The 26,834-nt window shown below is 41.5% G+C and overlaps 1 protein-coding gene and 1 non-coding gene across 3 annotated transcripts in view; both read right to left on the bottom strand.

Annotated features, from left to right (window-relative positions):
- Positions 1-8,802: 8,802 nt before the first annotated feature.
- The window catches only part of cep295 (centrosomal protein 295), a 51,562-nt gene continuing 33,530 nt past the window's right edge, over positions 8,803-26,834 (bottom strand). For both annotated transcript variants that reach the window (XM_034168549.1, XM_034168548.1), the window contains exons 18-23: positions 16,130-16,229; positions 14,809-15,030; positions 14,485-14,612; positions 11,388-11,838; positions 10,700-10,858; positions 8,803-8,995 (exon numbers count right to left, since the gene is read on the bottom strand). In XM_034168549.1, coding sequence (XP_034024440.1) covers positions 8,931-8,995; positions 10,700-10,858; positions 11,388-11,838; positions 14,485-14,612; positions 14,809-15,030; positions 16,130-16,229 — 1,125 coding nt within the window. In that variant the 3' untranslated portion in view covers positions 8,803-8,930. The remainder of the gene's footprint in view (positions 8,996-10,699; positions 10,859-11,387; positions 11,839-14,484; positions 14,613-14,808; positions 15,031-16,129; positions 16,230-26,834) is intronic.
- Positions 19,223-19,297, bottom strand: LOC117509683. The gene has a single exon (XR_004560475.1). It is a non-coding gene; the product is annotated as a small nucleolar RNA U2-19 (small nucleolar RNA).

Raw genomic sequence — 26,834 nt, forward strand, 5'->3', positions numbered from 1 at the left:
GTTACCGATTGAAATTTTACCCCATAACGTCTAGGCAGATTGTCTAAATTATACCTTTTTGGCATCTTAAATTAAGCAATAGTCTTAAATTAAGCAAATACTTTGACTTCAGATGACATAACGTGATGATTGACAATCATAATGGAGTCAAGGTTTTATAATCGTGCTTCTCTGTGCTGTACATTTAGACCACAATCATTTTAAGTAACAGCACAATAAGAACACAAACATTTGAAAACTTGTTGTCCATCACCATGAGCCTGTTACGCGACACGCAAATCACACTCAACTGTGATTGATTGATCAAGAACACTCTGTTGAATGTTTCGTTAACGCTTACTGCCACCATTAAAGCAAACAGACCAGAATGCATTGCGGGTTTTGTATCGGAGTGTCGTCAAGAAACAAAAGCATGAAGTCAGAATTCTGAATCGAGGTATGTGAAGTGGTCATTTTGACAAAATGCTGTGACTGACATCTGTAGTGATCAATTCATGACTGGATGTTGAAAAGATACCACAGGTGACTAACTAGGTAATATTTCACTCAGCATTTTGTATACAGCTGTTTTGTTAAAGCCAAAGGTTTGCTGGATTTCAAGTTTAAACAGTTTTGTTCATGTAATTAAATGAAAATATAAATGTTAAATGATAAATGTTTAATAAATTATTTCAAATGATTGTGTTTGATTTTTGTTTGCTGCTCATCAGGTTAACTGAGTAAATAAGACAAGTAATTAAAAATAAATATGCTTTATTACAAAGATCATGACGGATTTAAGGTCAGACTGTGCAGTGAGTAAAGGTCGCGTGTTGATTACTGGCGAGGCTGCTTGGCACGAAGCTTCTGTAAGGTTTTCTGTTAAAGAAAAACACACACACAAAAGCTTTTTGTCACAAAAACCTACAGGTACTGAAAAGCGCAATTTGGCATCTAAAACTCTGTAATGAGTATATCTTCTAAAATGTAAAATCCAAACATTTTTTCCCATCATTTTTACCTTGTGGAATTCTTTTGCTTTCAGTCTGTTTTTAGCTGAAACTTCACATCTGCTCCTCAGCTCCTTCTGATGCTTCACCTCCTCCAGCTGCTCATAAAGTCTGTAAAACAATAATAATATTCACCCGTCACAGTGAATCACATCATTAGACTGGAAAGGCTCAATTACTTACGCCTCAGATACAAGATTAAGTCCAACACTAGAAATTATGGGAGACTTTGGCTAAACAAAAACAAAGAACAGCTACATTAGTCCGAATTAACTTTCAGACTAGTACTCAAATGAAGGAACCCGGCAAGTTTCATCTACATTTTGTGCAGTAGTTTCCACTGTAGCGCGTCCGGGACAATCTGGAGAGGCAGAAGCATGATGGGAACTCAGCACGATGTGGCGTGCACTTTTTACACTACCTCCTAGTTCTCTGGTGCATGTCAGAAACATTCTGCTTCCTCTGCTCAGGTGTGCACACCTTCACCTCAGCCACTGAATGGGGAGAAATAAAACAAAAAACCCACATACTGGATGCAGAATTTATTTGCTGGGTAGGTTCATGGTACAACAATAATAACAGCTTCCTCTTCTGAGCAATTAATACTTCATAAAGATTAAACTGAAAATACAGAACTCAAAGTAGAAACTCAGTGCAAAGCCTTTGACATCTAAATGATCACCTTTAAAGCCAGTTTTTCCTTTTAAAGAGAATGAAGATGATATGAGAACATTTCCACGTTGCTTGGAGTTTCCTTAACCCTTTGGAGTCTTGGCTATTTTTTGGGTGTTTGACTACTTTTGGTTTAGCTTCTTAATTTACCTTAAAAAACTGTTTACCTGGCCTTGTTTGGTGTCATTCTTTTCAGCACAACCTCACCTGTGAGACTTTACAGTTTTTCTTTCATTCTGACATACTGCATTAAAAATGACCCTAAATTCACTCCAAAACCTAGAATTTGAATCAGAAAAAAGTTTGTTTTTTCTTATTGTGAAAACCAGAAATATGTTTAAAGAACCATTTTTATAACTTAGAATGTAAATATAAATTGCAAATTTCAAAAATATATGTAAAAATGTAGCATAAAAAAGTTAGATACAACAATTCACATTAAAACGCAGGAAATGCTTCAGGCATTCTTTTGTGGCTATTTACATGCAATCAGATGCCACACAAATTGTATTTGTGCCACTCAGAAAAACAATTCTTGTCCAATGCTCATCAGAAGCTCCAAGAATTTGTATATATTTCACCTCAATATCCATGTGTATTTTTCCCCAATTCCTTGTGGTTGTAGCATTTTTATTGGTGCTGGTACAGACTGTCCTGAATGTGTTAGTGGCCAAACAAACAAAGAAAAAGGTGTTTTGGGGGGTTTCAACCTGAACTCCTGTGTTCTCTGCGCCTGGAGCCTGTTCTGTGTTCCAGGACTCAGCGCTGGGGTGGAGTTCTGCAGCGCCAAGTCCTGGAGAAGGTGAACAGAGAGGCGTACAGCCCAATCCACTGTGTAGATCTGTGCACACAGATCAGTGAATCAATCTACAGATTGATCACGCTCTGGTTCAGACTCCGTTGACGTGCACTGCACTTCAATTGTCTTCATGCAGTTCATAACTTCACCACACACGCTAAAACACTCAACCGCACACACTAAAACACACTCAAAGCACGGCAAATATCACACAACTTTCAAACGGATTGTCTTCTGCTTTTCGCTCCACATGAAACCACAACTTTCTTCTCTCAGCAACGAAATTACGTGGATTGGGGATCATTGTTTATTAGGCAATATATTTTACACAAGTGATAAAGAAAAATATGTATTTTTTTTTTACTTGTTTGTTGTTGCAGACAGAGATGGAAGAATAGTCCCGTAAGCAAAACGCACACGCACACAAGGTCACCCACGTGGGGTCTGTGGGTTGTCATCAAACCCATGGAGCTGGCGATTTTGAATGGTTAGCTCCTGAGTTTTTCACCAATGATAACACCCTTTTCTTCTGCTGAAGATGAGGGAGTCTTTTTTCTTCCCAGCCCCCTCTCTCCTGCAGCTGAATGAGGAAATGAGTCTTTTTTGCTGCGGTATCTGCCAAACGCACAGGAAATATGAAAATATTATCCCCCCCCCCCCCAAAAAAACTTGCGTAGATTAATCATCATAATTCAAGTTACACTTGGCCTGTTAACAAAATTTAAAAAGTGGTGTGCAGGTTGAATTCCACACGTTCAATACACAAGCAGATTGAAGCAGACTGTGTGCTACGTCTGCTTAATTAAGTGATGCGACTTTTGACGCGGAGGTGCGTCAACTGACTCTGGAGGGTTAATCAGTAATAAATACAAACAATGTGGTAGGGTGTAGTCGTTTTGCTTAGAGCAGGCTCACTCCAAACACAGAGTAATAATAAAGACTAGTGAGGGAAGGCCCCAAGAGCTTCATGACAACTGTCAAGAACAACGGTGGATGTGATTGGTGAAATATATTAACTGGTGAAGTAAAGCATAACTTCAATCTATTGATCCATCAAAGACAACATCATGGTAGACACACAGTTTCTTTTTTCCATAAAAGTCTCCCCCAACTCTTCTGGCAAACTTCAGCTGATTTCAATTTCCAATTTATTTTCATTTATATCTCAGTAAATAAATTACTTAAAGCTGATACCTGGAGGGGTCTTGTGCATCTTTCTGTGCTTGAAGCTTCCAACTTTGTCTGCTTTTGGGGCAGTACTGCTCTTCATTTTTGGCCTTGATTTGGCCGTGCATGTAATTTGCTGAGTTTGCTTTGCTTTAGACAGTTTTCCAGCTTCAGATGGACCTTGACTCTGACTTTGGGTCATGACAAGCATCTGTTTGGCTTTGATTTCTTCCACCCTTTGGGATGATTTCTGCATGAGAGCCTCTCTCTTCTGCAGAAAGACTTCTTGCGGGTCTTTGCTCGGGCCCCAGTGAAACTCCAGAAACACTGCATAAAAGGGAAGACAGGAAGTGCAACTACTGTTTATAACAATCCTCTTGTGAAAGGCATTACTTCTGAAGCGACTCTCATATCAACACAAATATTAACAATTCAGAGTTCATACTGCTGGTAGGCCTTTGATACAGTTTACCATCAAGTACTTTTGCAGTAATTGCAGGATTTTGGCTTGTCTGTGAAACCCGATAATCAGAATTCCTTGAAGGGTCTGTGGTGATTGTTGACCCCCAAAATGTGAATCTGCTGCAAATCATGAATTATCCACAAACCATTCATGAAAATGTACACAAACTGTGAATATCTGTGAACCGTTAATTTTGCTGCAACTGAATACCAGAAACCTCCCGTGGAGCAGAAGGACAAAAGCTCACTTGATCTTGATTTTCAGTATGAATACAAACCATGAAAGTGGAGCCTCATGATCTTTTTGGGTTTTACGCAAGAGGTGTCAGAAAAGTTACCACAGGGATAACTGGCTTGTGGCGGCCAAGCGTTCTTAGCGACGTTACTTTTTGATCCTTTGATGTCGACTCTTAATCATGAAGCAGAATTCACGAAGTGTTGGATTGTTCACCCACCTGTGCACCTTGACACTTGCATGAATTTGATCCCTGCACTGCCGTGCAATTCGTCGTGCCATTGTGTCTGGCTTGACGCCACACTATGTAAAATAATCATTTCATATCCGATGACTCATTTGCTCTCAGAACTTGGCTGATGAAACCATTCTCTCATCGCTCCCAGAATCACAGAGAAATTATCTACAGCTACAGGTTGTCTCATGCATATCATGTGGTGGAGAACGCATTTGGAATCTTGTCTCAAAGGTAATTATTTATAATATCTATATAGCAATGTATTGGTAAAACAGTTGCATTTTCATAGGTTCGATAATGTATCTGTAAAGTTATGTTTCTTATAGATGTAACATCTCGTTATAATCTCAAGTTCAAGTTCAGATGCACTGCGCACAATTATACACAGTGTTTTTGAATAGGTTGGGCAATTTTCACGACTAGTTCACGAAAATTAATGCATGCCAGAACATTTCAAAATTTTCTTTGCGCACTGGTACGCACAGTTTACAACAGGTTTACTCGTTGGCACGCCAGATTTCCTGTCAATGTGGGGATCAAATTCAGGCAAGTGTCAAGGCAACGCACAAGTCCACTGAGGGGTGATGCGAAGCCCCATGGTGCAGTGAAAGTGAGAGGTGCACAATCAATCCCACAGACGGAGCTTCACACAATTGGGTCCTCAGCCAAGCACATACACCAAATCATGAAAAAACAACTGAACGTTTTGCGACTTACTATGTTTTGCAAGACCTGCGTTCACATTTCAGGAGATATTCATTCAGTATTCACGTTTTGCAGATAATTCACGTTTTAGGAAGGGATGCACCGATACCACTTTTTTCCAGATTGAGTACAAGTACGAGTACTTGGTACTCCTGGGTATTCCTCGATACCGAGTACCGATACAAATAATTAATGATACCATTACAGTTTTATGATGACTTTGAAAACATGTTTTATTCATCATTTGTTCCTCACTTTTTGACTGTAGCTGCTATCAATATCATTAGCTTTGTTTTTATTTACAAACATTTCACTTAAATCATGTAACATCACTTTTTGACTACAACAAATTGTCCTTTAACATTAATTGTGTTTCTTAACAAACATGACACTGCCAAACATCTCACTTAAATGTAACTTTAGCACTACAAAATATACCACAGCAATAACTGAACTGAAACTGTCCATCACTAACTTTATGTCTGTGAGGACTAAACTCCTTTTCTGAAAATGTGAGGGGCAGATTTATTTTGATGAAAAGCAGCTTCTCTGCATTGTCAGCTGTGAGACTGTTTCTGTTTTTATCTACAACGAGCTAAATAGTCTTTCACTCTCCACACTATTTTTAACTTTTAATTAAATTAATTAAATGTACAAGGTAACATACACAAATACAAACCGTAAATCCCCCCCAAAAGGTGGAACATGTAATATTGGAGGAGCACAGCTTACGCACACATGGCATCGTGCGCACACGCTGTCACGACACAAGGAAGCAAAATGTAGTAATTTTAACATTATTTTATTTTTCCTTTGTGAATGATTGGATAATTTCCTCATGTTCAGACAGAATTGTCCGTTGTCTGTGCTAAATGAGCCGTTTAATGAATGAGGCTCGCAGTGAACCAACTTCTGGCATAAAGTGCAGCTTGTGGAAGCGAGCGGATGGTCCAAACATAGCGTCACAGAGATTTCACAAACGGATTACCCCTGTAGTGCACCGAGACGTCTGAACACCCACACCAAGGGCTGAAACTCACCAACTTGATGGACAACCTCCACTGCTGAAGCCCTGATCTGAGTTCTGATGGAGGAACTGCGGTACAAAGTGCCAAAGTCACAGAGGAACTTTTTTCCAGCCACATGAGGAATGAAAGTATTTTCAGAAGTTCTGTTCCAAACTCAAGGGGCTTTATGTGGATTATTCTTCGGGACTGTATGATGATGAATTCCACGAACAGGCAAGACTTCTTATTTACTCTGTGTGTGTGAATTTTCTCCGCATGATGGACTGGATTGGCTCTCAGCCAATTAAAGGACAGCATTGACGTACGAATTTCAGAGTGTGTGCGCATGAAAATCCCACAGAGAGGTTGACATCAGGCTGCTGTAAAGCTGTATCACGTCACAGAGTATCGGACACATTTTATGATTACAAGTATGAGTAAATGAATATGGGATCGGGCGGATACCTGATACTGTTATCAGTGCATCCCTAGTTTTAGGGGTTTACAGTGTTCTGCAGGGTTCAGTTTTAGACCCTGTTCTTTTCCCTTTTATGCTCTCAGTGACTGATGTCCATCTTTATGTGGATGACACAGTAATTCATCGCATTGCTGATTCTGTTCAACGTGCTGTTGACAATTTGCAGTTGGCATTTAATTCTCTCCAGGATGCTCTTTTTAGTCTTAGGCTGGTCCTAAATGTTTGTAAGGCAAATTCATGTCATTTTCTAGGGCCAGAGTCACAGATTATGACAGCATGACCACATATCTGCTGTGAGTGGTTGTAAAACTGAACTAGTGATTAATTCTCTGAAATATTATGTTGAAGATCTTGTTTCCAAACAGCAAAAAACAGATTTCTATATTGGAATAAACAATGTTCCCCTGTGTGTAGCAGGAGAATGACAACTGAGGTAATCTTTCACTCTATAGTGGATCCGGAAACAACCTGAATCCAACCTGATGCAGCTTGAGAGGTGCTGCTGGATTAAAATGTGCTCCAGAGCGCTCTTGACCTCAGACTGGGCCGACGGTTCATCTTTCAGCAGGACAATGACCCTAAGCACACAGCCAAGATATCAAAGGACTGGCTTCAGGACAACTCTGTGAATGTCCCCGAGTGGTCCAGCCAGAGCCCAGACCTAAATTTACTCCATTTTGGAATAAAGCTGTAACATAATAAAATGATGAAATCGTGAAGTGATGTAAATACTTTCTGGGTGCACTGTACATTTACACACAGAACAGCAATGAATAAGTCAGGCCTGTGCCTTGAATAGGGGTCACTACATTTAAGGATGGATGTAGATGAAGATCTGACATGAGGACATTTTGAGGCATGGCAGAAAAAAAACTTGCTTTCATGAGAATTAAGCCTGTGTGACTCCGCGATATGACTGCTCATTATGCCAGGATCATACAGAAATATGTCTTGCAGTGTGTTATGTCGTAACTGTAATAGGATCCAGTATGTTTTAAGATGGGGATGTTTTAATAATCAATTCTTGTTTCTGGGTTTTGATTTGTTTTTTGGCCTGGATGTAATTTGTTGGCAGGGGTGGTGGCCAATTGGTTAAGTGCACTTTTTTCCAGAATGGAAGGTTATTGGTTCAAGGCCACCTCTGCCCATACGCCATGTAATGTGGAGTTCTGTAGGGAAGTGCATGTAATGGAAAACCTGTGCCAAATCAACATGTAAACAACTTTGCTCTGCTGTGGTGACCCAGAGCGAAACAAGGGAGAAGCTGAAGGGACTTACTTACCTGGATGAAATTTGTCTCCTTCTTCTGGTGTCTCCTCTGCCAGCAAAGTTGATTCCAACTCCTTCAAAAAAAAAAAAAAGTTTTGTAAAAAGAAGAGATGAGACACTTTTGACACTTGTCAAAAACCACTAAAACATCCAACTGCATTACTTTGGGAAGAGATGCATCTTGGTCCTGCAGCGTGGTGTCTGTCAGGCTGACTAGAGTTATCTCAGACTGCTCCAGGATGCCTTTCTCACTTAGAGTCTCCTAATAAGAAAGGGCAGACCACTCTTACCCATCACAGCACACAATTCCAAGTTATAAAATACATGTTTAATTTGTTTCATACTTGTAGCACACCCTTCGGAACAAATCAGTGCAAATGTGAACCAAAGAAAGAATGAAAGAAAGGAGAAACACCCATACCAACATTTTATCCATTAATGGAGCAGCAGTTTGCAGGTTTGATGTCCACTTTGACATGAGATCAGCTGGGTCACTAAATTCCACTGAATCTTTGTGTTTTTCTGATGTGCAGCTTCGTTGTGCTTCCATTTCCTCTGGCGTTGGCATTTCAATGTTTGCCGCAGGGTCACAGATGGTTAAACTGGACAGAACACCTGCTGCCAGCTCCACTTCCTGAGCAGTAGAAGACACCATGAAGACTGAGTCATGGGGGCGGCACTGTGAGGTGACGAGTTGGCAGAAGGACTCGTGTAAACCTGATGAAGCAGTCGGACAGAGTGGCGGTTCTTCTGCTCGAAGCTGCTCTGGCGATGATACAGACTCTACAGACGGATCAGCATGAGTCTCAAACTCTGTTTCAAAGTGCGTGGAAAAATTCTGCACCACACTCTGTGATGGGACGAGTCCTCCAACAGAGTCTGAAACTTCACGTTCATGTGGGTCAACAGTCATGGAGGGTCCGTCGTTTCATTGTGGGTGACCTCAGCCAGCAGAGGGTGGAATGAATCTGAGACTGTAAAACATAGGCAGGGAAGGGAAAGTTATAAAAAAACACTTTCTGTCCAGGAAACCAGATTTATTTATTTATTTTTAATTCTAGAATTGTAAATCACAAAAAAAAGGTTATTTAACAATGTTTGACTTGTGGTTCACAACAACAAACTACAAACACACCTTCAGGCCTCTGGTAATGCACATTGGCATATTCACAGGCCTCTGGTAATGCACATTGGCATATTCACGACACCACGGAGCCACATTAGCTCCTGGATGGCAACCACTTGGGCAGACAACCAGTATGATGTCACTTTTTGAAAGTAATCATCTATCTGCCACGACCAGGTGGAACGTGTGTCCCCTAGGTCTTGCCCAGGCACTGGATCGTGCCCAGGGAAACGTGCCACACGGCCAAAATCGCGAAGTAGATCTTCTATCACAATGCAAGTGATCATCATCTGACTCTCCCTAATTAACCACATTTGGCAAAGAGTCATTCCAGCAGTACCCAAGCATCGTCCAAAGACACCTACTATCAAAGACATGCAGTCGTTGCATAAGACATTGGCTAGCATCCAAGTCTCAACACCAGGACCTTTAAGAGTTTGACCTTCCTTCTCTTGTGAAGGTATCAGCATCACCAAATGCCTCATAATTCCAAAAGCTCTTCCCAAGTGTCTCTTGATCTCAGTGTCCTAGCACCCAGAGACATGAACATGTCAGTTCAGAATCTCTACAAGTTCGACAATTTCAGTGTATATAAGTACATTTCTGATGGTTGAGTCCAGAAAGTCATTCAAAGCTTGGACTTTAGTCTGCATCCAGAACAACAGAGAAACCAGACATTCAGACTCCTCACTCAGCTTTATCAATTGTCGCACTCAAGACATCCATGGATTCAGCAAAAATCACAACACTGTCTGCAAATTTAAGGTCAGTAAACCTTTCATTGCCAACAAAAGCGCTGGACGGACCACTCACCCACACATCAGCACTTCGCCACGTAACTCACTCAGTTGCACACTCGGAGCAACTTGGGGATTAGGAACCTTGTTCAAGAGCACTCATACCAGAGAAATGAACCCAAGGCACTCTGGTCAATTCTCCTCATCACAAATAGCCAGAAACTGACCAAGAATGTATTGCGTCATCAACACATCAGATGTAACTGATGTGTGATGGGGAGAACTGTTTTCCACCAAATGATTTGATCACGTGTGTTGTCTCAGTGAGACTTTATAACCCCTGAGAGGGTGGCAATGTTTTCAAACCATCCCATTTGTCTGTGTGTTTTAGCACCCCAACTTAAGAACTGATAAAAAGTAGTATCAACATCAAACTTTACAGACATACTGTGACATAAGAGTTCTGACAAGTTGAGATATGAAAGTCATAGGTGAAGGTGGTGGAGGTTAAGCTCCTGGGTGGTGCAATGATAAATTTTACCAACCTAAATTAAGAATTCTTGTGAGTTCTGAAATTCTAGTCGTTTTAATTTCTAGCATGCAAATATCTCTCTGAATGAACAAAATGTATTCTGTACTCAAAAGAAATTCCATATTTGACTTCATTAACCATCCAAGAAATTTACCTGTACTGCACCTGGATATAGAGCTTTTACATCTGACAGATATTCACAGTGCTTTAAAATGATGCTACACACACGCATACACACAAAAAAGGTCATTTTGAACATTGCTACATAATATTTCCACCTTACATTGAGTCCTGTCTGAGTCCTGTGCTGCTGAGGTGATTTGGCTTTGCACCATCTGGTCCTGTGGAAGTGGACTCACAAAGGGGACAGAAACACTGTGGGAGTGGACTTCAGCTGGTAACAGTGGCTGTGACACTCCAAGATCCACATAAGTCATTTCACCTGTGTACAACAACAGATTAATTCAAGTCAAAGCTGAATTCTTGCCCCACTCTGGATGAGTTAAACATGAGCACAGCAAAAAAAAAAAAAAAGACAAAATATTCAAGGACTCCATTGGCACTCAAATCATCCAGTTACTGTTAAATCTTTTAGAAACCTCTCTGACTGTGAAAGGTGACATCTGGAGATGTTGTAGGACAATGTGACATTAATGCGCCATAGTGTGTGTGTATACACGCATACATTTGTACTTAAAATTCATTGTACATTTCTCTGTTCATGTCACTTCAATTGATTTTAGTGTTTAGGTCACTGAATTACTTCTATACAAGACAAAACTGATGTTTAACTTTTTAGAATCAGTAAAATCCTTAAAGTTCAAACAGATTCAGCCTGATTGGTAAATTGCAGATTACTGATTTTTTTCTTCCTTCCCCACCTAGATGGAGATCATGCAACCTATTGGCACCAGCTGCTTGGGATCTACACATCTCTAGAGTGTGACATCACAGTGCACATTTTAGTATACCTAAGCTTTCACTCTGCTGCCCCACAGATTCATCCACCTCCCCAAGCAGTGGTCTCATCTGGTTCTCTTCATGCCCTTCATCCAAACACATGGATGACTGCTCCAATTCCATCTGACCAGTGCGTCCTGGATGGACATCCTGGCTAATCCTTAGCCAACGAGAGCTCGAATGATTGGAGAGTCTCCCAATCATACAGCGAGTGGAATCCCACCCACTTTGATCCAAGCTCACTGAAGCAGTCTGGCCCGGACGGTGAGCGATCATGGATGAGTGAGCAGACGGGTGACCGACCAGATGCTCCATAGCAGAGGTTCTCTGTTCCTCGGGTAGGTAGGTTGATTGATCTGCTAGATGGCCAATCAGAGGTCTGAAAGAGTTCTTGTCCTCACTCGGTGACAAGCCCTCATCTGTGAAGTGCCCAAATGATGGCTGAACCATAGTGTCAGTATCCTGTTTAAAAAAAGGAAAAAAAATTAAACTTTTCATGCCCCCCCCGCCCCCCCCCAAAAAAAACTTGCCAATTGATTTTAATTTGTAGCAATTCTCCAAAAATGCTAAATAAAAAGCAAAGTAAGCATTTTTTTTTTCAGTGTAACATCATACATTTAGTGGTATTCTAATTTTCCTTAGGATGTGGAATGTACTTGCAAGGGGAGGTGGTGGTCTAGTGGTTAAGGTGTTGGGCTTGAGTCCAGAAGATCATGGGTTCAAATCCCCACCTGACTGGAAAATCACTAAGGGCCCTTGGGCAAGGCCTTTAATCCCCTATTGCTCCCGGTGTGTAGTGAGTGCCTTGTATGGCAGCACCCTGACATCATTTGGCATTTGAGTGTCTGATGCAGATGGAAAAGCGCTATATAAATGCAGTCCATTTAAATCACACGTACATAAGTAATCACACCCACTGCTCAATACTTTGTTGATGCACCTTTGGCAGCTTGAATATGAGGCCACAAGCTTGGTGCACCTATCTTTGGGCAGTTTTGTCCATTCCTCTTTGCAGTATCTCTCAAGCTCCATCAGGTTGGATGGGGAGCTTTGATGCACAGCTATTTTCAGATCTCTCTTCTCTCTTCAATCAGATTCAGGTCTGGGCTCTTGCTGGGCCACTCAAGGACATTCACAGAGTTGTCCTGAAGCCACTCCTTTGATATCTTGGCTGTGTGTTTAGGGTCATTGTGATGCTGAAAATGAACCATCGCTCCAGTCTGAGGTCAAGAGCACTCTGGAGCAGGTTTTCATCCAGGATGTCTCTGTACATTGCTGCATTCATCTTTCCCTCAATCTTGACTAGTCTCCCAGTTCCTGCCGCTGAAAAACATCTTCACAGCATGATGCTGCCACCACCATGCTTCTCTGTAGGGATGGTGCCTGGTTTCCTCCAAACATGACACCTGGCATTCACACCAGTGGTCAATCTTTGTCTCATCAGAATAGAGAATTTTGTTTCTTATCCAATGTATAGTAATATGTAGTGAGAATCCTTCAGGTACCTTTTGACAAACTCCAGGTGGGCTGCCGTGTGCCTTTTACTAAGGATTGGCTGCTGTGTGGCCACTCTACCATACAGGCCTGATTGATGGATTGCTGCAGAGACTGTTGTCCTGGAAGGTTCTCCTCTCTCCACAGAGGAATGCTAGAGCTCTGACAGAGGGACCACCAGGTTCTTGGTCACCTCCCTAAGGCCCTTCTCTCCAATCCCTCAGTTAAGATGGGCGGTCAGCTGTCTTGGAGGTCTACAGACAATTCCTTTGACTTCATGCTTGGTTTGTGCTCTGACATGCACTGTCAACTGTGGGACCTTATATGTCTTTCCAAATCATGTCCAATCCATTGAATTTACTCCAGGTGGACTCCAATTAAGCTGTAGAAACATCTCAAGGATGATCAGTGGAAACAGGAGGCACCTGAGCAAAAATTTGAGCTTCATGGCAAAGGCTCTGAATACGTACATGTGATTTCTTTTTTTTTTTTTTTTAATAAATACTCGTATGCAAAAATCTAGAAAACAACAACAAAAAAATACTTTCACATTTTCATTATGGGGTATTGTGTGTAGAATTTTGAGGGAAAAAAAAATGAATTTCACCCATTTTGGAGTAAGACTAACATAAAATGTGGAAAAAGTGAAGTGCTGTGAAAACCTTCCAGATGCACTGCACAGTCAATTAACAACATTTTGTTAGGAAGTGGTTTCTTCTGATTTCATATGTTATATTTAATGCATTTTGTGCTTTGCACAGTTGAGACTCTGCACAAGAGACTTCTGCTGGTTCGACAAACCAACAGTAAGAACAGCAACAACAATGCAACTATATACATGTGCATCTCAAAACAATCAGAAAAGTTCAATATTTTGAACTTCAATATTTGTGCCCTGCTGCTGGTACTGCTCAGAGAAAAAGCACCAGTCTAGTTTTTAGTAAAATATTAGATACAGATCTGTTTAGGTGTCATAAAACAATGTTTTCCCTTCATGCAATGAAATGAATATTTTCCATCATGGAAACTTGGAACATACCACTTAACTTGACTGGCACCATGATGAATCTTATGTTCCATTGTTCATCCATTTTCTATACCCGCTTACTTCAATTAAAGGTCATGGGGGGCTGGAACCTATCCTAGTAGCCATAGCATAGCGTGTGAGGCAGGGTACACCCTGGACAGGATGGCAGTCTATAGCAGGGTCACATATAGACAGACAAAAACATTCACACCTATGGCCGATTTAAAATCTCCAATTCATCTAAACTGCATGTTTGTGGATGTGGAGGTAAGCCAGAGCAGACAGAACCCACGCAAACACAGGGAGAACATGCAAACTCCACACAGAAAGACCCAGGTGGGAAGTGATCCTACGACCTTCTTGCTGTGAGGCGGCCAACCACTAAGCCACCGTGCTGCCCTGTTCCATCTTTCAACTCAGGAAAATATTCTAGCTATCTCACTCAAACATTCGTTTTTTTGTATGCTATGTGCAGTATATGTGTGTATTTTCGCATTTTAGCTTCAGCTTTTCGTAATTTCACATTTTAAGCATATTATGCCCAACAATGGAATGGTCAATGACTAATACTTCCACAGATAACACACATGCAGAGCAGTGGATGGATGTGGAGAAAAAGACTCTCCAGGTTCTTCCTCCGTTCTCCTCTCCAAGACTGGAGTCGAGGCCTGGTGGGAAAACGAGGAGCCAGGCTGCACCCCATGTGACCCTCCTCCTTTTGTAAAAAACAGAGAAAAATTACAGTATGAACAGTAAGTCTACTTCCATGTACAAATAGAAACAAGCTGTGGAAGGAAGCACTAAACAACGGATATGAAACCTGTCATCATTCATCCATTCATCAAATGGTCAGTCTGATATTAGAGCAAGTGTGTCCGTGTAATAAACCTGTGCATGTCTGCATACTCCACCTGTGGTTGTCCCAATAGCGCCAAGTGAAATAGTTAGCTCCTTTGTGTATTTGTCAATGATGCGTTGGATGGTGCTGCTGTCAAATATTGCACTGGCAGCAGGAACTGAATGGCCCGAGGATACGCTATCCTTATTACAGGAGCCATGTTCAGAGGGAGAGGAGACATCTGGTAAATGTTCTCTCTGTTCTTCTAGGTCACCTCTGACAGATGGAGATTGGTCTAGTGGAAAGTGAAAGAAATGGAAAACAAAATAAGGAGTAAGGTGAAAGACAAATTAAGTGACATCAGGACCTCAAAGCATGTGCTGTCAGGGGCAAACAGGGTGCATCATTTCATTCCAACCACAGACTGAAACAGTTTCAATGTTTAAATATCATGCTGAGGAGAGAGATGCTCATCACTGAAATTAGCTGGTGCAGTCTTTGGCTGCAGTTAAAATCGGCATCCTGTTTGCCTTTAATGGAACATGGTTTGAGACCACTGCACACACCAATACGATCTCAGAGACAGACAGCCATAACAGCATTGTGCTAAAAATCCACCTGTAGTCTGTAAACACTGCAGATTTTAATGTATGTGTAGCTAAAAAGGGGGATGGGGCAAGACAAAAACCCTTAAAGGGGACAATGATGATGCCCTGACACTTGCACGACTTTGATCCACGCACTTGCACACAGATCATCATGACGATCCCACCTGCTGTTTTCCCAGCTGCACGCCATGCTTTGTTCCACTGGATGCCACGTGCTGTGCGCTGGACGAGTATATAAAATAATTATTTCGTAGAGGATTAATCATTTTCTCTTTGAGTTGGCTGTTGAAAACGCCTCTACTCACTTCCGGAATCACAGTGGGCTGTTCCAGCTGCAGCTTTTCTCATGCGCACACGCTGAACGAGGTGGAGAAAGCATATGGAGCCATCTAAAAAGGTAATTATTTGTCATGTTTATATTGTCATGGCTTGGTAAAACAGTTGCATGTTCTTTCCTTCATGTGCAGCTATAAAAGTATGTTTATGACAGATTTAACATCGTTATAATCGTTCAGATGAGCTGCACTTTGTAGCGGTGCACTGATGCAATCACTTGCACGCAGTGTTTCTGACTTGTTTGAGCAATGTTCACTTGAAGTTCACGTTATTAACGGGTGATGGAGATTCTGAACATTTCAAAATTTTCTTTGCACACGTGCACAAAGCCTCACACAGTTTATACCGGTTTACAACGAGTCCGAGACGAGTTTACTCTTGTGCACGGTAGAGTGCAATGCAAGTGCATGGATCAAAGTCGCACAAGTGTCAGGGGCCCTTAAGCCTCACCTGTGCGGGAGTAGTTGTGCTCAGGATCGGTGGTGACATAGCTGCCAGTAGAGATGGTAGTTGAGGAGAACCAATCAGGATCAGACAGTCCTGAGACCCTCTGAAACACACACACACACACACACACACACACACACACACACACACGTGTTAGAAATGGCATCCCATCTGTGGGCTCATACAATCATTTTCTATACAAGCTTACTTAAATTCAGGGAGCTGGAGCTTATTGCAGCAGTCGTAGGGTGAGAGGCGGAGTACACCCTGGACAGACGGCCAGTTCGTAGCAGGGCCACAAACCGACAGACACATTCACACGCTCACTCTCACCTACTGTCAATTTAAAATTTGGGCTCATACATAAACATTGCTCTCCGACATTCTGGATGGCTCATTAATGTCGGTACAACACACAAAATGTATATTAATAAATACCACAAGACGCAGTTACGACATATCTGGTTTCTTGCTAAAATACTGGACGATTCACTTCTGAGCTTTAAAGCAAAAAGCCCTGGTTCCACTGAATAATGAATGATGAATAATGAACCACGTAGCATGTTTTTTTGGTACGAGTCCAGTTATTCAACAAATGTGACTGAATAGTGGAGGCAGAATATTCGCCCAACGAGGCTCATCTCTGAGAATGGCACTAATTTGAAGAAGTTCAAAATTTAGCAAAAGCAGCGGGGCAGTTTGTGTACAAGGTACAACGAGGATGTTAGAGGCATGTTTGTAGTGAGGACGAGACTGTTAAAAGCCCATTATCCAAGTACTTGGCAGCTAGGAGGACAGGACAGGCTATTTTGGCTCCGCCCTCTCATGCACTTCGTTGTGTGTGCTTTGTACGCCGGACGCTGTATATAAAATATTTTGTAGTGGATTAATCATTTTCTGTCAGAGTTTGGCTGTTGAAAACACCTCTAATCGCTTCTGGAATGGCAGAGGACCGGTTCATCTGGAGCTTTTTTCCTCTCTCCCTCCTGTGCTTCATGAGGTGAAGAAGGTATTTGAAACAGTCTAAAAGGTAATTATTTGTAATGTTTATATTGTAATAGCTTGGTAAAACAGCTGCATGTTTATTCCTTCTTATGAGCAGCGTTAAAAGTATGTTTATGATAGATTTAACATCTCATTATAATCGATCAGATGAGCTGCGCCGTGCGCACTGACGCTATCACTCGCAGTGTTTTAATTGTTTGCACAATGTTCATATACGTGGCTCATTATTCGAATAAACACTGAAATTTCTGACAAATCCACATGTGGCTCATTATTTATGGCTTTATTATTCTGTTTGACCAAAGCTTAATGGAGTTAGTAAATTTAAGCAATAACGACCCATCAATTTGAAATCAAGACCAACTCTCAGAGTTTGAAAATATATTCAGATGTACCAAAGTGTGCAGAGACATGAATCCACACACGTTCGGTTTATACATCCCACTGAATGTGAAATTTAGCACACATGTACCAAACTCCTCCCTGGCCACGTCTCTATCTGAATATGTATTCAAATAGTTTGGTTGTGTCATGCTGACACCACCACAAGTGTGGAGTGTTGTGTGTCTGATGCCGCCCGCCATCATCTGTGTTGTTGTGTGTAAAACTTAAAGAACTTTCAGAGACAGCGTGCAAAAACAACGAAAGCTATGGTTAGCTCACCTTTCTCTCAGCTTGCTGTACTGTAAGATGGAAATTAAATAAGTATGTTTGTGTGTGTAAATGCTGAACTGAGCTGCGCGCACACACTGAAGTAAAAAGATGTTAGGTGCACGGCAGCTGACAGTGTGTGACAAACAATACACATGCTTTTATTGACAAGTACTGAACACAGTTGGGGGCTTGTTAAGAGGATCTCTAGTTCCACCATCAAGAAAAAAAACATTAATAATAATAATAATACATATCTGAATGCACAGATGTCCAAATGTGTCCATGCTAGTTTTCATTAGGAACAATTACATGGATAAATTATTTAACCACCAAGCAGCCCCCTCCATTGCGCACCATGCAACCTACAGCCTGATGCGCATATGCACACCACACATGATTTGAACATTGATGTAATAAAAATGTTTCCTATTAACAAAAACAACCTCATGTGATGGCGCCTCAATAGTTCCGATTACATTCGGGAAATCGGCTCTTGCTGCAAAAAGCACTGTAATATTGTAATGTACCTGGATGAAATTCGGATGATTGCGTTCCACACAGCTGGCATGGCTCGGCGCAAAGTTGACTGGCACACGCCTGACTGATCAGCCAGATCATGCTGGACTGCCCATGATGCCAAGACGCTCAGCATGGTCAACAACCCCGGGGGCTCCTCGCCGTATTGCGCTCTGGGCCGGCCGCAGTTCTGTGCACAACTCCAGTAACAGTGGTCTTGGTAATCGAAATCAGTTTATGAGCCAATTATCATCATTTGAAAGTAAATCTTTGCGTTCCCTGAGTACATGCTCACGTCGGATTTCACCATTTGCAAGGTGCTTTAACAACGCTAACGCAGCCATTGTTAGTGCCATTTTACACATCACTTTGCACATGCTTTTACATCCATCCATATAATTGCAAACATGGGTGTGTTAATTGTTCATCACTGTGTCTCTGATGTGCACATCACTCTGATAACTTCATGTTTTCACACTATTAACAGTTCCCTGCATCACCTTTACATGTCCACAGTGGAACAATAGCTGTAGAAACGTGTACGCTAGCCAGGATTTTTTGTGTGGCGCACCGCACATTTCCACGATCATTTCACTTTTGATACATCTGAACGTTGGCATGGAGATGGACATATGCATGCTTTGTACATGAGACCCCAAGTGGCTGTTGTGAAAAGGAATTAAACTGTTTTGTTTTTTAATACAAACACACTGAGCTCAGTTCAAGTGTAGAAACCATCATGAAATGTATTTTGATTAAATACACTTCAGGTCCTGTAGGTTGACATCACTGCTCAACACACACACACACACACACACACACACACACACACACACACACACACACACACACACACACACACACACACACACAGAGAGAGAGACGGAGAGAGAGAGAAAAACAACAACAACAAAAATGGCTTCTCAAGCATAATCACAGGCTTAAGAGGCAGGCAGCCTCCACGCCTTCAGATTTGGCTAGTTTTCATCATTGATTCACAACGTGAACCTCAGAGGGGATTAAAGGAAGGGGGGGGGAACAAAAAAACCCACACACATAAAAAAAAAAAAACAACCCTCAAAGCAGAAAAGTAATGTCTGCACACAATGAATGTCCATCACCACCCAACCCACTATTGTTCCTTTTTATTTATTTATATTACTGAATACCTACGTAAACTGGAATTATGCTAACAATTCACTCAGGAATATTTGGCAATAATGAAGAGCGAAGCATTAAAAACACAAAGCAGAAAACAAGACCAAGTTCAAAGTACAATATGAAAAACTCAAGCCATCTTCACCAGACACCGTAAACAGCATCCTCTCACTTTCTGCACATCCTAAGTACAGTAAAACTTGCATATAATGGATTCAGGTGGACCAGTGAATTTTGTCTGTCAAAATCAGTATATATATATATATATATATATATATATATATATATATATATATATATATATATATATATATATATATATATATATATATATATATATATATATATATATATATATATATATATATATATATATATTAGTATTTAGCCCCTTGATATTTCAGGCATTTTAATTTGTTTATGGCATTTCAAATACAAAAAGTAAATCAGGCTTCTCAATATAAAAAAAAATGTTAAAATTATCTTCCTTAAACTCATACTGAAAGTAAATCTCTACAACCTGATATAAATTAATAAATAATAATAATTAAAAAAAAAAAAGCCAAGATGATGGGTTGCATAAGTAATGGGCCTCTTTGGTATAATACCTGTAAATAATCAGTTTAATTGCCAGTTTTCTTCAGACAACTCAGGGGATGGATACATGAACATTTCCCAGTCATTGAATATGTCTTGAACTTTATTTACATCAGTTATGAAGAAATACAAACAGTATGGCACTCTGTTGGTAAATCTGTGTGGAGTAGACAGTTCTCAAAAACTGAGTGATTGTGTAAGAAGGAGAAGAGTGAGGAAAGCCACCAAAGCACCCAGACAACCCAGAAGAAGTTATGGCCTTCTGTGGCTGTGACTGGAGAAATGGTGCTTAGTGCATGTTTGAGGGTTTTCTTCACCAAAACATCAAATCTGGACTTGCATCTCAGATGTACCTTCTGGCAAATTGTAGCTGAAGTTTCAGGTCTTTTTAATAAAATCCTCCTCTAAACCACTTCATCATGAAGCTGTATAACTGATGATACAAAATGCAAAACATGCACGATGCACAATTTCTCCAATCACAGCAACACAAGTCTGTAACTTCTTGTGGGTTGTCTGGGTGTCTTGGTGTCTTTCCTCACTCTTCTCCTTCTTGCACAGTCACTCAGTTTTTGAGAACTGTCTACTCTATCCAGATTTACCATAGAGTGCCATACTGTTTGTATTTCTTCATAACTGATGTAAATAAAGTTTAAGACATATTCAGTGACTTGGAAATGTTCATGTATCCACCCTCTGACTTGTCTGAAGAAAACTGGCATTTAAACTGATTATTTACAGGTATTATACCAAAGGGGCTGATTACTTATGAACCCATCATCTTGTCTTATATTTTAATTAATTTACGAGTATCAAGTTGTAGAGATTTACTTTCAGTTTGAGTCTAAGGAAGATAATTTTAGAAATTTTGTATTGAGAAGCCTGGTTTACTTTTTGTATTTGAAATGCCATAAACAAATTAAAAAGCGTGAAATACCAAGGAGTATGAATACTTTTGCAAGCCAATGCATACATACATATATATATACACTCAACAAAAATATAAACGCAACACTTTTGGTTTTGCTCCCATTTCGTATGAGATGAACTCAAAGATCTAAAACTTTTTCCACATACACAATATCACCATTTCACTCAAATATTGTTCACAAACCAGTCTAAATCTGTGATAATGAGTACTTCTCCTTTGCTGAGATAATCCATCCCACCTCACAGGTGTGCCATATCAAGATGCTGATAAGACACCATGATTAGTGCACAGGTGTGCCTTAGACTGCCCACAATAAAAGGCCACTCTGAAAGGTGCAGTTTTATCACACAGCACAATGCCACAAATGTCGCAAGATTTGAGGGAGCGTGCAATTGGCATGCTGACAGCAGGAATGTCAACCAGAGCTGTTGCTCGTGTATTGAATGTTCATTTCTCTACCATAAGCCGTCTCCAAAGGCGTTTTCAGAGAATTTGGCAGTACATCCAACCAGCCTCACAACCGCAGACCACGTGTAACCACACCAGCCCAGGACCTCCACATCCAGCATGTTCACCTCCAAGATCGTCTGAGACAAGCCACTCGGACAGCTGCTGAAACAATCGGTTTGCATAACCAAAGAATTTCTGCACAAACTGTCAGAAACCGTCTCAGGGAAGCTCATCTGCATGCTCGTCGTCCTCATCGGGGTCTCGACCTGACTCCAGTTCGTCGTCGTAACCGACTTGAGTGGGCAAATGCTCACATTTGCTGGCGTTTGGCACGTTGGAGAGGTGTTCTCTTCACGGATGAATCCCGGTTCACACTGTTTAGGGCAGATGGCAGACAGCGTGTGGCGTTGTGTGGGTGAGCGGTTTTCTGATGTCAATGTTGTGGATCGAGTGGCCCATGGTGGCGGTGGGGTTATGGTATGGGCAGGCGTCTATTATGGACGAAGAACACAGGTGCATTTTATTGATGGCATTTTGAATGCACAGAGATACCGTGACGAGATCCTGAGGCCCACTGTTGTGCCATACATCCAAGAACATCACCTCATGTTGCAGCAGGATAATGCACGGCCCCATGTTGCAAGGATCTGTACACAGTTCTTGGAAGCTGAAAATGTCCCAGTTCTTGCATGGCCGGCATATTCACCAGACATGTCACCCATTGAGCATGTTTGGGATGCTCTGGACCGGCGTATACAACAGCGTGTACCAGTTCCTGCCAATATCCAGCAACTTCGCACAGCCATTGAAGAGGAGTGGACCAACATTCCACAGGCCACAATTGACAACCTGATCAACTCTATGCGAAGGAGATGTGTTGCACTGAATGAGGCAAATGGTGGTCACACCAGATACTGACGGGTATCCCCCCCCAATAAAACAAAACTGCACCTTTCAGAGTGGCCTTTTATTGTGGACAGTCTAAGGCACACCTGTGCACTAATCATGGTGTCTAATCAGCATCTTGATATGGCACACCTGTGAGGTGGGATGGATTATCTCAGCAAAGGAGAAGTGCTCACTATCACAGATTTAGACTGGTTTGTGAACAATATTTGAGGGAAATGGTGATATTGTGTATGTGGAAAAAGTTCTTTCATTACAAAATGTCCGTTATCAATGGAATGTCCGAATAAACTCCTCATGCCGACTTCTTCTGAAAGTTCTCTGTTCTGACGACTTACTGGGTCAACAAAGCCTGATATGTGGAAGTTTTCAACTTGAAATGGCGAGATGCTGCCGCCTCGAAGCGCAGATCGCCATCAGGCGCCGTGGGCCGTCCATAAAGCGACACTTACAGACCAAAATCTCTCAGCCGTTAAAATTTTTACCGAAAACCAGCTGAATTTATCGAATGGTGTCCACTCAGTTGTGCCTTACAGTTTTGAAAAAATTTTGATCAAACAAAGCAGCAGTCTGAACCATTCCTAAACAATGAAAAAAATTGACGAGAGGGTGGGCCACTCCTCACTCAAAGACTGCCCACAGGCGAATGACGTAACCGACAGGCGTGAAAAAACTCTCGCATGCTCACGAGGGTTCAAGCATGTCTGATGTAATCACACGTGATTCAAATCCATATGGTTTTTGAAATAAATAAGGTCGGATACTTTTCTAATAGACCTCGTATATATAAAAAGACAAAAGCCATTATACATATGTAATGGATTACTTTCAGTCTGGAGGTGCAGAACGATCTACAGAGAATCCCCAGCGCCAATTATGCTTGTGTATTTCCTTGATTAAAAGCCTGACCTTAAATAGGGACCTGCCTCATTTAACGGCTGGGGCAAAACTTTGTCTGAAAAAAATAAACGCCTGCCATAAATTAAAGCTGGGCATTATGTGCATTAAAAAGATTACATTTGGTTGAGTCACTCTTTTTCCAAGTCCACTGTGGAGTGGCACCTTAAAATCCTAAAGCCTGATTTCTACTTGTACAACTCCATAACTCTGTAGCCATGCAATGACGTCAACATGCGCACGACCCTTTTAAAGTTCTCCGTCGCATTGGTGGGCACCTGAATACAATTTACTGCACAAACAGTGGCCTTTTCTGGATCAATTTGTCCGTCAACGAGCTTCACGTCTTTATACAATCATCAACCTCCAAACCAACGTTACAATACCTGCAAGTTCCCTCCATGAATGTCAAGTCATTTGAGCGAGTTTCTAATTTTTAGACTGTGTTGTAAAGTTGGTCATATTTGCAGACTTTTCCACCAAACGTTACTCTTTTGATGGCCTTGTAATTGGCGTGCGCACTGCAAAAACTTTTGAAATATGACAGTACAGGAATGAGTGAAACCAGAAAAGTGACCAATCACAGCCCTTGCCGTCTCAGTTGTTTCGACCGGGCTACGGAGAGGGTTTGGAGCAACGCAGAGGGCTCTGATCTGAAGTGGTTGTCTTTGGTTCACAACATCCAGAAATGTGTATGAAACTTAACACCATATTACAGTGCAGGCAACAAGCAACATTTTGTTCATAATCGCTGGCCTTGAATAAAGGCCTGCCTCTTTTAGGCTCCGGTCTGAGGACGGTTTGAAAAAATAAACGCCTGGGCCTTTAGTCAAGGAAATACAGTACCCACTTTCCTCGAATCGGCGAGTATCAGTGCTGAACTTGTATGTATTTAATATTTGTGCATATATTTGGGCACATGCAGACTGCTCGCCCCGCCGCCAAATTGCATTGCGATGGGTCATGTTTTGTCCGATGTGAGCAAAAATCTGTTATACAAAATCCGGTATATACAGTGCTTATTGCATTGACTGACTCATGGGTGCTGGTGAGAAAAATTTTTTTTTGACTGAATCTTTTTTTGTTGTTTGATGGATTGTGCGGTGAAGAGGTACAACATAAGCACTGAAGGCGCAAAGTCCACTCTGGGGATCCAGGGGTATGCCCTCCAGAAAAATGTTTTTAATATGATGCATTCTGGTAGATTCTTAACACACAATTCTTAATTAAAAAAAAATTCTGTTATATCTGAACAAGATATAACCCTAGAAAGTGATTTTTTTTCCTAAGTAAAATGTGTATCTTTGACTGCAAAAAAGTTATATACAGTGACACCAATTTTTTTTTTGGTACCACCATAACCCATTATACAAATAATGAATGTTTATGAGGTCAATGGTACGAATTTCATGATGTGAAAGATGGAACGTACCATCTTTCACCATTGAAAGAATGAAAAAACACATTCATTATTTGTTTTATATAACGGCTAAAATAGATCCTTCTCATTTGATATTTTATTCATTTCTAAAGCCCCTGTCACACATAGCAAGAATGTGGAGGAAGAATTCCGACACGGCAAATATTGCCATTATCCAAAGCAGTCGGGAAGAAAAGAGGCGTGGCCAGCTGTGGTCCAAACGCATCCGGACTGCCTCATGCACACCTGCAGGATGCAGCCCAAACATATTTCAGACAACAGTCAGATGACACAGACTGCTGTCAGATGACACCGACATTGGAGCTGTCACTCACCCACGCCATCAAATCTGTCAGTGATCACCTACTTGTGTACAGTCCGGTGAAAAATACCTTTAGATGTTTGATCAGTATATACCTGCATTGCCAGATTTTATTTGCCCGGCTGGACTTGTAACTGCTGTTGAACTGTACTGGCAGTGCGCCAACTTCCCACGTGCGCAACTTTCAGGCTGCAGCCAGTGGACTCTGTCATTTTACTTGATACGGATCATAACACAACTGTAATTTGATTATCGTTGTGGGACAGCACTTGACATGGGATTTATTCATACCAGAGATGGATTATGTATTTGTCAGCTGATTGACGTTGCCAGCACACAGCGCAGCCGGGTGAAAGGGACTTGACCAACTGTCTGCGCTGTGCTGTGGAACGCGGGGTACCGGAGGTGAGTTCCATGTTTATTTTGTCGTCATGTGCTGGGCAAACATTTCCACATCATATCTGCTACAGACTTAGGAGTTGAACGTGCAATAACACGTGCGTTACAGCGGTGATATCTCGTTCAGCTGTGCTGCGGCGCTGCGCTGAGCCTCTGATGCATGCACAGTGCCACATACATGTTATTACACAACAGTACTTCCTTCACCCTCCCTGGCCGGGGTCTAGTGGAGGTGGAAAAACGTAGCACAGCATGTCGGCAGGCTTTTCTGTGACGACTGATCTCAGAGCTCAATCAACCGCAGATTGTTTCAGATCCTGTCTATGCTGCCTTCAGAATATGTAAATTGCGGTCAGATGGTCATCATATTACAAATGGATCACTGTCGGATAAGCGTCCCATCTTGATGGCGCCTGGAGAATTATGAATGTGTGCGTCACACTCTGGGCCGCCAGCCAGTTTAGACCAACTGTGCGGACTTCCGCAGATGGCTGTCAGAACATTTTGGAACTGAAATCCGACACCTGTCAGATGTGCACCGCTTCATAACTCCAACGGCACTTTGCATGATTCCGCCTGTGTGTGATGGGGTATAAACAACAGAAAAGGTACTGGGGCTTCGATGTCAACAGTCCAACATAAACTTGAAATAGGAGTCCAAAATTGTTCTCAGTCAACGTGGAAAAACAGACAGCTCAAAAATAACTGCGACGATGTAGTCCGTGATGCCGTGCACTGACTTCGTGTACTTTGTGAGGAAAAAAAAAAAAAAAAAGACTGTAGTTCCCAAGTCCAGTGAAAAATCATGTCAGAAATTTGTCAAACTTTTCATCCTAACAGCTCTTCATACCGCCAGGCGGCTTACAGCATAGTGGATTTGTTTGGGTATTTTGTTTGTGTGTTAGAAGAATTAGCAGTGTCAATTAGCTCCTTCAAATTACTGTCCGTCGGCAAAACAAACTCCGCCATGTTTAGCTAAATGGCACCCCTGATAGTGTGCGTGCGCGCAGTGGTCGAGGCGTACAATAGCATATTTCATATAGCACCAAAACTGCATGCTAAAAAAAAACAAAACAAAAACTACTGCATGGTAAATGAAACACAATGGCAAATGGTATGAATAATGCATGTCATGTGACATACAAGGCACCTGAGTGGATCCTTGTCATTTGATTGGTGGGTTGTAGTTTGTCCCACAAGACAGAGGAACGGACGGAGAACGTTTCTCTTTTCTTGCCCACAACAAGACAAGAGTCCCAGTTAGTGAATTTAATCCGCACAAAGGTGATTCACGATTGACATCTTTAAGTGGCTTTGGAAGGGGTTAATGAAGAAACTGCGGACCTGCCACTTCTGAAAAGCAGTGGAGCAGAGAGCCAGTGAAGCAGTGCAGAGAACTAGTGAAGCACCATGTCTAAGCGCTGCTTCACTGGTTCAAGCTTCAAGCAGAGCC

The sequence above is a fragment of the Thalassophryne amazonica genome, chromosome 4 (assembly GCF_902500255.1).
Source record: "Thalassophryne amazonica chromosome 4, fThaAma1.1, whole genome shotgun sequence".
Lineage (NCBI taxonomy): Eukaryota > Metazoa > Chordata > Actinopteri > Batrachoidiformes > Batrachoididae > Thalassophryne > Thalassophryne amazonica.